At 41.3% G+C, this 15360-nt stretch overlaps 1 protein-coding gene across 1 annotated transcript in view; it reads right to left on the reverse strand.

Moving 5' to 3' along the window:
- The window catches only part of Meltrin (disintegrin and metalloproteinase domain-containing protein meltrin), a 46748-nt gene that overhangs the window by 17794 nt on the left and 13594 nt on the right, over window positions 1-15360 (reverse strand). The window contains exon 2 of the mRNA XM_018034315.2: window positions 1692-1783. Coding sequence (XP_017889804.1) covers window positions 1692-1783 — 92 coding nt within the window. The remainder of the gene's footprint in view (window positions 1-1691; window positions 1784-15360) is intronic.

Raw genomic sequence — 15360 nt, forward strand, 5'->3', positions numbered from 1 at the left:
GCTGTATACTAACCACTCCATATCTTTATTAATTACAATATTTTTTTACCGTTTCTAATGGATAAAGACTGTGGAATGGATGAAGAGTTTTGCTTAGACTAAACCGGTACTTACTGAGTGGCAGCCTCAAAAACGACCGGTCGATAAAGTGTTAAGACCGAGGATTTGAATGAACTAAAGCTTGACATCGATTTGAAAAATGAAATCTTAATAACGTACACTTAATATTCTGCAGAATTTCTTCTATAAGCAGTCTGTTGATGACGGTATTAGAAACAGTAGCCGATTCAAGCCATTTTTTGGTCCATGTTAACCACGAGCCATATTTCTCGCGATCTACTCGCGTCGAGAATACAACAAGCGACGCTTCGTTTATTTCGTTTTGAACGCATCCCGAGTTAAGAGGATTCCTAGGCTTAAAAATAGCCGGGGTACAAAACATTCCTCTGAAACGTCTGCTTCGAACACGGGTGAGCAAGAAAAATATCTCAATCGAGACATTGTAGTAAATAAATCGTTCACGTGATCATCTAATAAATCATGACGATACTTTTAATAAAATTCGCGTTTGTGGATTTATACTACGATTTTACGTCTCGTTCCGTACGATTTTCGAGCATAGCTCCTCGCAGGTTAATGCCGCGGACCTGGATTCCGTATTCGTAGAGCGATGCGACATTTACATTGAAATTGTTGCACCCGTCGAGGATACGCGTCCCGCATTCTAACGATAACTCGCGCTACCTGCGCGAACGCAATTATGTACCTGTGCGTTACGTGCTCCAAGCTGGTCCTCGATTTCTACTTCTACTTTTACTAGACGAAAGAATTAATTTTTTTGTTAAGGAACGCCGTGAAAGTCGCGAGCGAGCCGTGAAATTTCGCTTGTTACGACGCTCTCATTAAACTCGAGAAGATTCTTCGCCACACGAACTGTGGATTAATCACAGAATAATCATGTTTGTCGTCCATGGATTCCTCCACGTATCGCGTGTTCCAACATCCATATTAAATCGCAATGACTCATGCGGTTTATAATCGCTTCACGTCTCGAGTTAATTTATAATTATCAATTAATAAGGTTAATAGTTCGCTTCTATTATCGGGCAGACGAGATTGCGAAGGCATTTAAAAATCGTTTACGTCAATTTCTCTTTTAAACAGTTTATTAACTCATTCGCATCGTGCACTACCACCAGTAAACAGTACGACAAAATACGATATTTTATACGATGACTGACACAGTGATTAAAAGAAAAATTCTATGCATTTATCTTAACACTAGAAAGACTGAAACTTAGTATTGTATACCTATATTGCCCAAAAGCAGTCAAAATTACTGCATTGTGAAAGAATAATGTGTAAAGAAATTTGTCTAAAATTAATTTTTAATATTTTTTATATTATTTACAGTCATATAACAAGTTATTAGTAAATGTTAACAATAAAAAAAANTTATTATTTGTACATTTGCCCAAAACCAGTCAAAATTACTTCCTTGGGTAATCTAGTGTTAAATAATTAATGGATGTATTTTTTTTTCAGATCAAAACTCATCTTTCAAGGCTCTGTGCGTTATAGTAAAATTAATAAAGAATGATAACGATGCAAATCGGTTGAAACAGCAGATGGATTCTGAATATATGTATAGATTATAGATGAACGAAACCGGAGTTGAAACTACTGCTTACGTTTTCTTTGGTGGATGAGATCTGGCGTTTGGACCTGGCGTGGTAGACCCGCGGTCTGACCAGAGTGTGCTTGCTAAAATCCGGGGACGGCCCTGAAACAGAAACAACCGGGAAATCGTTAGAGAAATATTCAGTATCCTTTGTCCAGTGTTTGCGGATATTTTAACGAGCGTCCGGGGGGAAAATCGGCGAGAGCCCGCGGGCAAGCTCACGTGGCAAACAGTGGCCCGCGCTCGTTTGCACTCCATGCTAATTACATTCCAACGATGTACGGAGGAAAATCCTTTACATAAACAATGAGCTCTACAATTTTCCGACAGACACGACCGATCCACGATTCATCGAGCCGAAAAATCGAGAATACTTTTACCATTCGATATCGTCTACCGTTCAAGATTGACCAGTACTCTTGCAAATTAAACGTAAATGTTTTAAGACTTCCACTGGGACAGAAATACTCGTTAATTTCTCCAGATTAAAGGATAGGGCATTAATCGAGATTCTATCGATGCAAACAGGGATCCGAATACACACACAGAACTCGCAGACGAGAATTTAAGTCGGAAACGATCGATCAGAGTGTCCGGCCTTGATCGAGCTGACCCGCGCTCGATGTATCTTGATCGTAACATGAAGGGCCACGAAAATTTGTCTTTCAAAGCTGAGACAGCCGGGGGGGCTTGGCCCACGATCGGTCATTCTGTGGAGCGTGGGTAGAGCGTAGGCACGGAATCAACTGTAATTACGACTGCCTCTACCAGTCATTTAAAGCGGGAAAAAGCCACTTGTGTCTTTGTTCGAAAACCTAGATCGCGTAAAATATCGTGAGACTAGATCTCGCGTGGAGAATATTACGGTGCGATATTGCGATACGCGTGTTGAAATTTTGTTGGCTGAAAGAAGCCCAAGTATTGGTCGAGGAAATTCTCGAGAAACAACGGCAACTCCTCCACGCCTCGCGCAAATAACCCGCGTTTCTTCGACGAACAAAGTTTTCCTCGGCTGGAATTTATCAAGGAATTCAGTTAGCTCGGATTTAACTGGTAAGCTGTAATCTGCATCCGCGGAACGAGAACCGCCCGAATTGCGATCCAAGTCGAGGAAATTCTGTTACCAGACCCAGATTAAATACTTTTACTCAAACCGTTGGCAAATCGTTATTTTCCGAATAATCATCATTTACACTTTCGTTCCCCGTTTGAAACGCAGAATGTCCCGATTCGTTAACATCGGACGCTTCCGTTTAGATCGTCATTGGATTCTTGAAAAATACTTCAAACATATTATTGAGATTTTTATTAGCTCTTTCGAACAGTTAAGAGCGGAACTGCCGAAACGGGCACATGTGCGCTGTTTATGGGAACGAGATTGACGTCAAGGGTGCCAAGGGAAAAAGTGCAGGACTGGCCAAATGTACGACCGAACTCCCTTCGACTTGGTCTCTTGACGCAGACGATTCCCCCGAGGCTTTCTCTACCTCTTTTCAATCGGCGAAACTTTTTTGCAAACGGAAATAACCGTCTGAACGCGACTAACTCGCGGTCCCTCTCGCATGACCTGTGCGAATTGCGTTCGCAATTCGTTCGATCAGCGATAAAATTGTGTAACATCCGCTTACACAAATAGAGGGACTATACATATACACGTCAATTGGATTTCATTCCAACACACAATTTTATCCACGATTGATATGATCAGCATTATGTATTTATCGTATGACACGTATGAATTACTGCATGATTTATTCCGATGTGTCAATTGAGATCGTCTATAATTAATTGTTGTTCGGAATGTCTATCCGATCTGTTAATAGACCACTCGGAACTATTTTAAGACGGACAGAGGCGTAAATACGGGAATCGCATCGATTCGAAAACGCTATTTTGGCCCGGCCCAATTATGCACGCGAATCCAGGCCATAATTGCTTCCCGATTTAATCTAACCAATTTAAAGCTATCCGTCGACCGTAGCGGCACTCGATTTGTCACCAATTTCCTGTGTAGCAGGAAATCAAAACCGATTAACGAATTTCGACACATACCGTATACGAACGTCCGTCCAGCTACTGAACAGATCAAACATTTTTTAAACGTGTCGTATAAACGTTTATCATTCCAAGGATGCAGTATCAGTTTTTAATCAACTATGTACGCTGCGTATCTGTATTAAAAAAAAAAAAAAAAAAAGGAGCGAATAAGATAAACGGATGAATCATTGGACGTCTGCGATTTTCTTTTGCTCAGCCTTGGCCTCTTCCGCTTTTAAGACCGTAGAGCGGCTCGCGGATAGCAGCAGAGCTCCGGGTTATTGCGCGTGAAAACGGGTAACCCCTCGTGGGTATAAAATAGTCAGAACGGTCCTAGTGCATCTGTCCCATTCGCTTCTCGGCGCGGACTCCTCATTAATCTCCGTCCTCGAACGAAATTCGGGTTAACGACAGCCAGTTAAAGATCTATTGGCTATACTGGGATGGTCGTATTTTGTCAACATTAATAAAATGCCAAATAATCATACGTAACTCGTTAAATATCGAAGTTAGAAGGAAAACAACTTTTATTTGAAGCATTTTTCGCAATTTTGAAAAAAAAATTTTCGTCAGCGTCAATACTTAATTGGATATTTCCTTCTATACTTTTTAGCACGTAGCTATTTATTATTAGCATTATTCTTCCGACGTCTGATTTCTTCTTAATTATAGGAAATGCGTTTTTCTAAGGTACATAATCTTTTCGGATTGACTGTATAGCCAATACATCCTTAATGTAAATGGAATGAAATCGATACGGGAAAGTTGCTTACGAGCATCGAAAAGCTAGAGAATACAGCTATAAAACTGAACTCTGTCATTAATAAGATGCACGGCGCGGAGTATCTCGTCTCGTCCCTCTGTCCTAAACAGGGAAACTTGCGACGATTGGATTTCTAAATACAATTTTATGGCAACTGTCTTCACGATTTATTACGATTTTAATTATGCAAACGAATCGGACGCAGCAATGTAGAGTTCGGTGTTAAAGGAACGGAAAATTGGCTCCGCGAGAGGATGCAGATTCGTAATGCGGTCGTTAACGATGTCCGTTGTAAAATGGCAACGGGCGGAGGCGTCGAGGACGAGGGAATTAGCGACGGTCAATTAGGTCGGCGTTAATTCGTGTACGGTGCACATACGTGCGTACGTCGCATATGCGAAAGCGGATCTGGCTGCGTTTCGTGTTCCCATGCCGATTATTTCACATGTGTCCCGGGGTACATAGCCGGGAGGGAAACACCCTGAGACGATTCGGCAACTCCCGTTCAACGACCCGTTGATTAAACGTTCCAAAATGCTCCTGCGATCTCGTCCGTTATAATACAACGACGAATGGTACAACGTGCTATCTTATCTAATAAAATGCTATGCGATTAAAAGAATACGTTCGATACATATTGACCGAACATCTGCGCGTTCAATGTAACGGAGACGTATAACGCAGTTGCTATCGCGAGAGGCAGGCGCTTTAACAATGGAGACAATGCCCTCTTATCTCGTTTCATGTGAACGCGAACGGCGAACGAGGAGACATTCGGATTTAATTCGGGAAGACTAATGAACGAAAGTAGACGTTAATTAACACGTAGAGCCGAAATATTTTCGTAGCAGGTGAAATATCGAGTGGAGTTGGCAACGTCCGTCGTGAGTCACGCGTCAGATGCCTCCGGCAGCACCACCGTACGGGGCTATAATTACGAAGTTTAATTGACTAACGAGCACAGACGGGGGGGAGATCGTCGAACCAGTGCAGAAATGGAGCCCTGATTGGTCCATTCACCGAGTCCCATCTTCGTTCATTCACGTTGCAATTAAATCTAGCTAGCTAGCTGCAGAAGTGTTTTTGTTTGAAGTTGTGAATTTGGTCTAAAGATCGAGTACCGATCCGCGGTTGACGGTCTCGTGATCGAAACTATACCCAGTCGAAGAGTACCGCTAACCGTCTAGACGTAACTGCATTTTCGTTCACCGTCGATCGATACAGACTCGCCTAATTCGGCTCAGAGCCCATTTAATCCTTACCCGGAATCAAAAATTTACGGTATCGCTTCGGAACGGTGAAAAAATAATTACAGACAATAACTACGGGACTCTTGAATAAATCAAACGTGAAAAAGAAAATCCATGTATAAATCACGTATGAAAGATCGAACAAAATCCTCACTAAATTCAACATTTTAAAAAACAGAATAAATCGGAGACAGCTATTATTTTTGTGTGTACGTCTCGACTCTTTCCTTATTGACTGCAAGACTTGCGGCGTTACTGTTTCCCGTCGATGTTCGTCTCGACGAGTTCCCGGAAAGATTCCGAATCACATATTCCTCTTCCTTCCCCGACGCGTATTTTTTCGTCACGCGTGACTAAAGGTACAACGAAGCCGTCACGATGCGTGAATCACCGTGGCGAGAGGTCACGTTCTTTTCTCCCGAGAATCGTTTTACGACTAAGTACCTGCGTATACCCGAACGCTTGGAACAGGAGGAACGAACGGCTATCGAACAACGATGATTTTCAAAAAGCTAAACCCGTTTCTGTACTTTCTGAATCAAATCGACGAGGCTTGACAGGGATGGTCTTTGACCTCGCGTTGGCTAGCTTCGAAATTCTAATGCTAGGCCTCGCGTTGCATTTATTCATTGAATAAATCATCTGATCTCATTCGTAATAAACGTTTGCGCGTTATCAGACATCAAATCTGATATCGATAATGCGACGGTAAAGTTGCAATTTATACGAGTATGCTTGATGTTATTTAATACACCCTGTCACGTTCAACTCGACTTCCGTTTCAGACGCCGAACGCCGTCGTTTTTTCATTTTTCACGAGATCTACGCACAGTGGGACGCAAGTCCGAGGGTGGCGTCGCCTCGAGATCCACTAGATCTATTCTTGGCTCGACAATGGATCACGGTTTTGACGCGACGGCCAGTCTGGACCGCGCCCTGGAAACTTGCCTGCTCCTCCCACCACCCACGTTCGAAAAAAAACGGTCTATGATAAACGATAAGTGACTGCTAACTCGACTACCTGAATTAGACATTATCTCGTTCGCTCCGGTTTCATTCGCGTTCAACGATAAGCTAAACGAACGTGAAATAACTGTCGTAAGAATAGTAAGTAGACCATCGGGAATAGAGATCGATGCATAGTGAACGAACCCACCACCGATTCGTTCCTATAGCATTCAAAACCTTTCAGGCAGAAGTTTCACAGCAATGGTAAGACATTTTTATTAGGTCTACCGGAAAGTTCTGTCCGTTTCTTTCACAACAAATTTTTGTTTATTAAGCGCATGTGTGCCTCTCTATTTTTAACATTAGAAAGACTGAAACTTAGTATATACCTATATTGCCTAAAGTAGTCAAAATGACTTCCTTGGGCAATCTAGTGTTAACACTTAATGTATACATACTGAGGTAGCAAATTAACTAAAACAAAGTTGATTCACGTTAGTCTTATGTGTGAAGCCATAGTGTACCCATGGCTACTGATAAGGTTCATTTACGCCACTGTATTTTATACGAATTTCAACAAGGAACAAATGCTACAGAAACATGTAAAATTTTATTGAAAGTGTTTGGTGAAGGTACAGTTTCTGATAGGACATGCAGAAGATGGTTGAAAAAATTTTTTGAAGGGAAAAAAATTGAAAAATGAAGAAGATATGAAACAAGCACTAGTTGAATTTTTCGCATGAAAAGATAAAACATTTTTGAAAAATGGGATATACAAATTGCCCTCGCGCTGGCAAGAAATCATTAATAATAATGGCAATTATATTATTTAATAAAGTTTATTGATGGTAAGAAAAATTTGTATTTTGGTTTATTCCAAAAACTGACAGAACTTTCCGATAGACCTAATATCAACAGCAGTTATTTGAATTCAATTATAGGAAACGTCGTCAGCGTTTGTATGAAAATTTCTAAGTACGCAGAATTTTGTCCAAACGTAAGTTTTCTAAATGTCGATTTCTAAAAATACATTGTCAATAGACAGATGGTTGGTAGTCGAATGAAGGAGAGTTGATTCTTGTAAACCGAATCCCTTACTTTTCACTACACTGGACCCGTTCCAACCTTTCCTTTTTCCTTTCATTCTAGTCTCGAAATTTCACGAAAACTGTCCTTCATCTCTGGGACCCGCACACCTGGACCCAACAACCAATTGTTTGATTTACCTGAAGCAAGGCTCGGCCATTCCAGCCAAGTGCATCTGTCGATCTTAATCGTCTGGCATCCGTATAAATGGTGCCCTGCCTCTGGTATATTGGGTGTAGAGGCAGATGGAAAAATAGCAAGGTGTGCGTCTCGTCGAGATAAAGTATAGAGAAAGTAGGACGGGAGTTATCGCTCCTTCTATCTCACCATAGTAAATATAGGCGTGCACCAGAACCAGAGACAAAAAGTTTAAAAATTAGAACGGAATCAACAAGCACAGCCATATCATATAATTGATAAAAAAATATTTGATACGAATCTTGTATTGGATGGAGTTATCTCACCGATCCATCCTTACATTTGAACGAAACGTTATTCATTCTCTCAAGATTATTCGACAGAATCAGTGAACATGTTACTAGAACTACCGGCGATTGAAAATGTACTGAAAATGAATAATGATTACAAAAAATGGCGAACAAGTCATTTTTACCTCCCTCAGTAGATCTAGCTCTCTGAGTAAAAAGATTTCGCTAGTGTCAATAGTTAACGAGTTATTTGCAAAAAACGAAAAAACAGTTTTTTGCAAATAACTCGTTGTATATTAATGCTAACGAAATCTTTTTATACAGAAATTGTAGATCTCGTCGTCCCCTACAAAATGAGTCTATAAACGTCCCTGTAAGTCCATCCGTTCGGGAGTTATTGAGAAAAAACGAAATTTCTTGTCAAAGCGTGTGTGACGACTATATCCGTCATGGAGATGTGGCAGAATTTGGTGTCATGACGATTGTATCCGTCATGCGTAAAATTTTGTTACATTTTTTTCAACCTTATCTTTTCTTTTTCAACTTTTTCAACTTTTTCAACTTTTTCAACGTTACAAAATTGTTAATTTACTAAAATAAAGTCATCTTTGTGGCCCAATATTTCAACAGCACCACTTACTCTGTGTTTGACGATTATATCCGTCATCGGTTGATTATCGCGACACACACTGGAGCGCGCTCTGCGCAGAGATCGCCACGCTTAACTGGTTAAATGACAATTCTTATTGATTCATCTTGTACAATGGACTGTCGTATATCCAGGAAATAGAAGAAACGCATGTGTGCGTTCCGTTCGATGCGATGACAAGCTTTCTCGGCTCTGGATATAACAATACGAGGGAATGAAGCGTTTCGGGCAAGGGAAAAGCTCGGATCTCGTGTGCCATGGAATCACGTCTGACCGGCGCGAGCGCGGCGCCCAACAGCTGGACGAATTGGCTCATTTTTCTCAAAGTCGTGACGTCCGCACGCTTGACCTGGCACGCGTATAAATCTGTTTCTTTCTATTTGACGCGACTGTAAAAATGTTACGATTGACGCTACGAGTGAAATTTATAAATCCCGTCCCGGTACAGCTAGTAACAACGAAATTGAGCCAGCTACGTGCATGTGTTAGTTTCCCCTAGGGGGACAAAATTCAAAACGAGTAATAAGTATACATCTTATTTTTTCGATGCTTGATCTAACATCGGTACTGTTGGATTTTATTATAATTTCGACGCGTCAAAATAAAAAGAATTTTAATGTAGGTGCTGGTAATGTGCGTACGTTAACATTATTTTTACTTTTTCGCGTGAAAATTATGTTAAAATCCAACAATATCAATGCGAGCTCGAGCATCGAAAAAATAAAATTTTGACTTCTTACTCGTTTCGAATTTTGTCCCCCTAGGGGAGACTAATACATGCACGTAGCTGGCTCAATTTCGTTGTTACTAGCTGTACAAATGGCGAATAGAAATCGCGATACTGACGAGTCAGCGACAATTTTTATCGGTTGAAACCAGTACGACTTACACACTGTCTATTAAAATAGATTATTTGCATTTAATTAATATTGCAACTAGAGTGGAGTGGGATTACATTCTAAATGGGCACTAAATAATTCTCAAAGCGAAAAACCGGAGGAAACTACGAGCGAGATGAAAGGCGAGATCATTATTAATTGCTAAGTCTGCAAACAGAGGCTTTGCCAAGCTTTCCCGCGAGTCGGTTTCCATTTTTTCTCGAATTTCGAGCCGAGCAACAATGAGAGAAATCGCAAACCCCGAGAAATCCCAAAATTCATTCCGATCGCTCGGCCTGTTATCGTTCATTGCTCTACAAATCAGCGACGATGACTATTAGTCGAGTCGCCTGTTCGTTCCTATTTAACCGTCTTTACGAATAAACGTTAAGAGGCGGCATGAAAACTTTGCGCAAATTCAAATTCACGTATACTCGGTCTTTATTGTTATCGTGGGATGTAGACGCGGTTTTCCGGGATTGCTGCTATCTTAGTCCGGATACATTCTAACCGGCTGAAATAATAGGAGAAGGACAGGACAGGAAAACGGAAGTGCAGGGGTTGAGAGTTTTTCCCCAAACGATTACTCCCTTCGTACGCATTGGGACACAATGACAATTGTACAATCACGTTACGTTCTAATACTGTAAAACCATTCACAAACCTTTCTCAGACATTCTACTCGGGGAATTGTTTAGCACAATTCCACTGTGAAAAATCTCATTGGAATTATCACCAAGTTCGATTCGATCGAAACTCATTATATTTTTTGGCGGACAATGAACGCGGTTGAAAGTGTCTTAGAACTTCTGGACGGGGATGTATATTTGAGTGGCACGAACTCTTGAGAAATCCGACAAATCTGCGCGGTGGTAGGGAAAAAAGTTGATCGAAGTCGCTCGTTAATCTCGTTTTCCCGATTAAACTCGACTCGCAGTTCTTTCCTCGCGGATTCGGGGATGAAAGTCTCGTTGTTTCGAGAGGGGTTCAGTCGAACGGGAAAAGTTGCCAACAAAAGCAGAGCCAATTTACTCGGAATTAACAACGCGGCGATGAATCCAATGAGGAAAGGACCAGACGAATCGTTCAACTTTTTAACTATCCCTCTTCTCTTTTCAACTCGTTACCGTTTCCTCGACAGAGTTTCGAATAAAACTTCATCGCTTCAATTTCGTTAACGGCAAACACTTTAAATCCGATTTGTCGATCATCGTATTCTTGGCTGATTAACCAGAGTCCCGCTCATCAGATTTTTATGCTCTAATATACGTTTCCAGAAATTTGCAAGATAAGTGTTGGAACAGTTCGTTTTAACGTGTCCCACTATAGAATCCTACAGCGACAGCACCCTTTTGTTTAATAGCTATTGTCTAATAACGACCCTTTCTTGTTTGTTATACCGCTTCTCCTACGTTATTGATCTCCTGTAAGTACCCAAGACGTTCAACACGTTCTCTGTTCTCTTATATTAAAACTCACGTTAACAACAGCTTACCCTGTTGCATTTATTCCACTGAGCATTAAACTCCAACAATAAGAGAAGAGCATACGAGTATCAGGTTGCATGAGAAAGAGAGAGCGAAATATATCTGAGAACGACTATTAACGCTCGAAATTCGGGGCAGAGACCAATGAACGTACACAATCACTGATGTCGATTTAGCCGTGGCTCGTTTAGGTGCGAGACGACGATGACTCACGTGGCCAGGTTCGTTGGCTTCGGCCCCGACGTTTTATCGACTTTCCATCGTCGAATGTGCACGCAGCCACGGCGCACGTTTGTTGTTCCGGCAAAGCGTAACAACACAGAGGGACCGTCGTGTCTCGTAATCGGTATAATGCACCATTTGTGACATCGATATCGCCTAACGGTACCGTGTGGAAAAATGAAACGAGAGTAAAACTCCGCAGTTTTAGAAATCCATTTTTATGCAGCATGAAACGTGTATGGTATCGGTTTAAAAAGTGCGTTTCACACGATCGCCCAGACACTCAGCTCTTTACCTCGGAAGACCAGAAAGTGTGAGACGGAGACAAATACAAATCGATTAAGAATTGAGAAATGGAATATCGAACACTATGTTGTGGACAATTCGTGTTGTTATACCCGTAAATATTTTATGTTATATATGTACCTAAAAATGTCTCATCCGTAAACATGTACCTAAGCTGTCTCATCCCTTATCTATTAGGTTGGGGAATAAGTTCATAGCGTTTTTATAATTTCTTTTATTTTACAACGATTTGTTTGCTGTTTGGCAACGGGTAAGTATTCATTCGATAGAACTCTTTCTGCTCTACAAAACTATGTTAATTGTATTTTTGAGTTATTTAATTTTTTATTAGTTTTGAGGCTTAGAAATGGAATACCCAGGAGGCAAAAATCAACATTTTCGACACCTGCTCTTCTTTGCTTTTCATCGAGGTCAAAAAGCTGCCGAAGCAGCCCGGGACATTTGCGACGTGTATGGAGAAGGTGTCATAGGCGAGTCTACAGCACGGAAATGGTTTGCAAAGTTAAAAAATGGCGACTTTAACGTCGATGACGCGTCCCGCAGCGGAAGGCCTTCTGAATTCGATGAAGAACGTCTCAAATCACTTTTGAAGGAGAACGGTCGCCAAACCAGTCGTGAATTGGCGGAAAAAATGAACTGCGATCATAAAACGATTCTATAATTGATTAACTTATTGATATAATTATTGTTTTTTGTTTAAATAAAAGTCTTCGGTAAAAACGCTACGAACTTATTCCCCAACCCAATACATCAATAGCCAGTGACCAAAATCACTATTACTCATTCTGAACCTTGTTATCTTCCAAACTTTTCCCACTACTTCTTCACATCGAAAGGTGATTTCTCTCAAAGCCCTTAAATAACCCTACCCTCTCGTCCTGAGGCAGTCTTAGTCTTGGTCTCTTTATATTCACTTCAATTGTAATAAAGTTCTCTCTTTCCACGCAACGTTGATCCTTAATTATTAACCTTTGAGTGATACCCCAAATTCTGGTTTTAACTTGGAGAAGTAAACCACAACCGAGCATCACAGTGTGAACAAATTTTGGAACATCCATGAAATCACATTTTCTATACACGACGAGATTAACCGTGCCGTCGAACGAATAAGAAAAGAATCAGATGCAAACGGAGTAAAGTGGCTGAAGCCTGTATATCCACTTATCGAGCACGGTGAGGCTTCTTGGTCGACCGATGTCTGCCGTCTTAGGATCGTCGGTGTCTTGTCTTGCTTGACCCTTGCCAGTCCGTGATTCTCGTTAAGCTCCGTCGCATTCGAACCACCGTTTCCGCGCGATTTCCCAACGCGATTACCTCCGAGCCGACGCGGGACGTTCGAATAAGACGTTACTTCCGGCGTGACTCGACAGAAAACGTAATCCCGGGTCAACGGTATCGCGCGCGAGCACGTCTCGCATTGTTAGCCACCTCGACCTATCCTATCGGACCTCCAAAAGAATGCCTACGACAAGATATACGTGATCGGATATTCCCGAATCTCCAAAGCGAGCCACGTGGCGGCCAGGAAGCTTGTCCGACGGCGAGACGCCTTATGAATTATGCATGAGCCACGAGTTCCCGAAAGGCGGAGAGAAAAATGAAACTCTCTTCGGTTAATTAGATTTTAATTTCGCACTAATCGCGTACAAAGGCGAGAGCCGATAATTTCAGTTAAAAGAAAAACCGTTTCAAGTTTCTTTTAATTGAAGAATTGATTTAAGAAAATCCATGTCTCAAGCTGAGACGCATTGATCGTGAGAATCGAGACAGGGTTCTGGGCAAGATGTGCAGCCAGAGAAACACACCTGCCGGACAAAGAAACCGCGACATCACGAATTTCGCTCTCCGTTCATTATCTCTTGAAAATATAGTTTATATTTTTTTTTTTAATAACGAAGAATAAAACGTGACGCGTGACATGTCGGCTATTGGTCCAGTGCGTCGCCGTAATTACTCGACGCGTAAGTCGTTAAGGGACACTGCGAGAAGCGCTTAATTAAAGGGCCGCGCGGCGCGCCGCGCCGCCGTGTCCTCGAAAACTCGCCGCTTTTCGTTGATTAACATGCAAATAACGCGTCTACCGAGCGACGCGCCGTTAATTATATGCACGTATATCGCTCTCGCGGACGCGACGTTCCGCTCGCAATTTCCGTTCCACGTGAAAGCACGGAAAAACGTGGAGGGAGGAGATCTCGTCGCGGAATCGAGAGAAGCTGCTCGTTGCGACCCGTGCCGCAATTTCCATCGACGGTGCTTTCGTGTCTCTTGCCAATTCTTGTTGATCCTACGTAGAACCCCTTCAAGTCTCCCTGAATCCTTCCTGGTTTTGCCAATTATCATTCCCCAAAAAAAGTTCCCCGCCAAAAGTTAATTGATTGTTTCAATTAACAGAAATGCCACAGAATTATGAAATACTAAAACATTTGGCATGATACAACTCGACCTGTTATTCGTGTGACAAATTAGTATTACGGTTAAAAAGGCTTTGAGATATCGGGATAAAAATGGACTAGAACGTCGCGGGTAGGTTTTCAATGGCCGGACACGAATTGAATCTCTGGAGGCCGATTAATTGCTCGGCCAGTTTCCGTGAGAATTTCCCAGCGACGTTAATTAAATTCAAGCCAGATGAAATATTAACCGTACCTCTGTTTTATACGCGTAGAATCAAGAGTCGTTTGTTTAATTAACCGTAACGTAAAAGGACACGGTGATCCTCGGAGAAATTGCGGCGTGAGTCAGAGAGAACTCCCTCGCGGGCCACTTGGATCGATACGGATACGGAAAAGTTTCACCCCGGAGTGGACACCCTGTCTTTCGCCAAGAATACCTTCAATATTTACTTATTTGAGAAAATTGAAAAGAGTAAACGTAACCGAGACGATCTCAGCCTCCCGAGAAAACTATTATTATTTCATAAGGAACGAATCGAACGTACTGCGTACGTATAACACTATATGAAATATCCGGAGCAATATTCAATTTTTCTGAAACACGTTTACGTATTGCAGTATTTAAGAATGTATTGGCTATACAGTCAATCCCAAAAGTTTGTGTATCTTAGAAAAACGCATTTCCTATAATTAAAAAGAAATCAGACGTCGGAAGAATAATGCTAATAATAAATAGCTACGTACTAAAAAGTATAGAAGGAAATATCCAATTACGTATTGACGCTGACGATAAATATTTTTTTTCAAAATTTCGAAAAATGCTTCAACTAAAAGTTGTTTTCCTTCTAACTTCGATATTTAACGAGTTACGTATGATTATTTGGCATTTTATTGGTGTTGACAAAATCCAACCATCCCAGCGTCGAAACGGCGAACTTTTGGCAAAAAATTTCATTTTTCCTTAATTACTCCTAAACCGTTGGACATACGGAAAAATTGCATATGACCTTTCTTGTAGAGGACGACAAGATCTACAATTTCCATGTAAAATTTTTTCGCTAACGTCAATAGTTAACGAGTAATTTGCAAAAAACTGTTTTTCCGTTTTTCGTCAATAACTCGTTAAATATTAATGCTAGCGAAAAAATTTTACATGGAAATTGTAGATCTTGTCGTCCTCTACAAGAAAGGTCATATGCAATTTTTCCGTATGTCCAACGGTTTAGGAGTAA

The sequence above is a fragment of the Ceratina calcarata genome, unplaced genomic scaffold, assembly GCF_001652005.2.
Source record: "Ceratina calcarata isolate Rehan_Ccalc_2016 unplaced genomic scaffold, ASM165200v1 scaffold78.2, whole genome shotgun sequence".
NCBI lineage: Eukaryota > Metazoa > Arthropoda > Insecta > Hymenoptera > Apidae > Ceratina > Ceratina calcarata.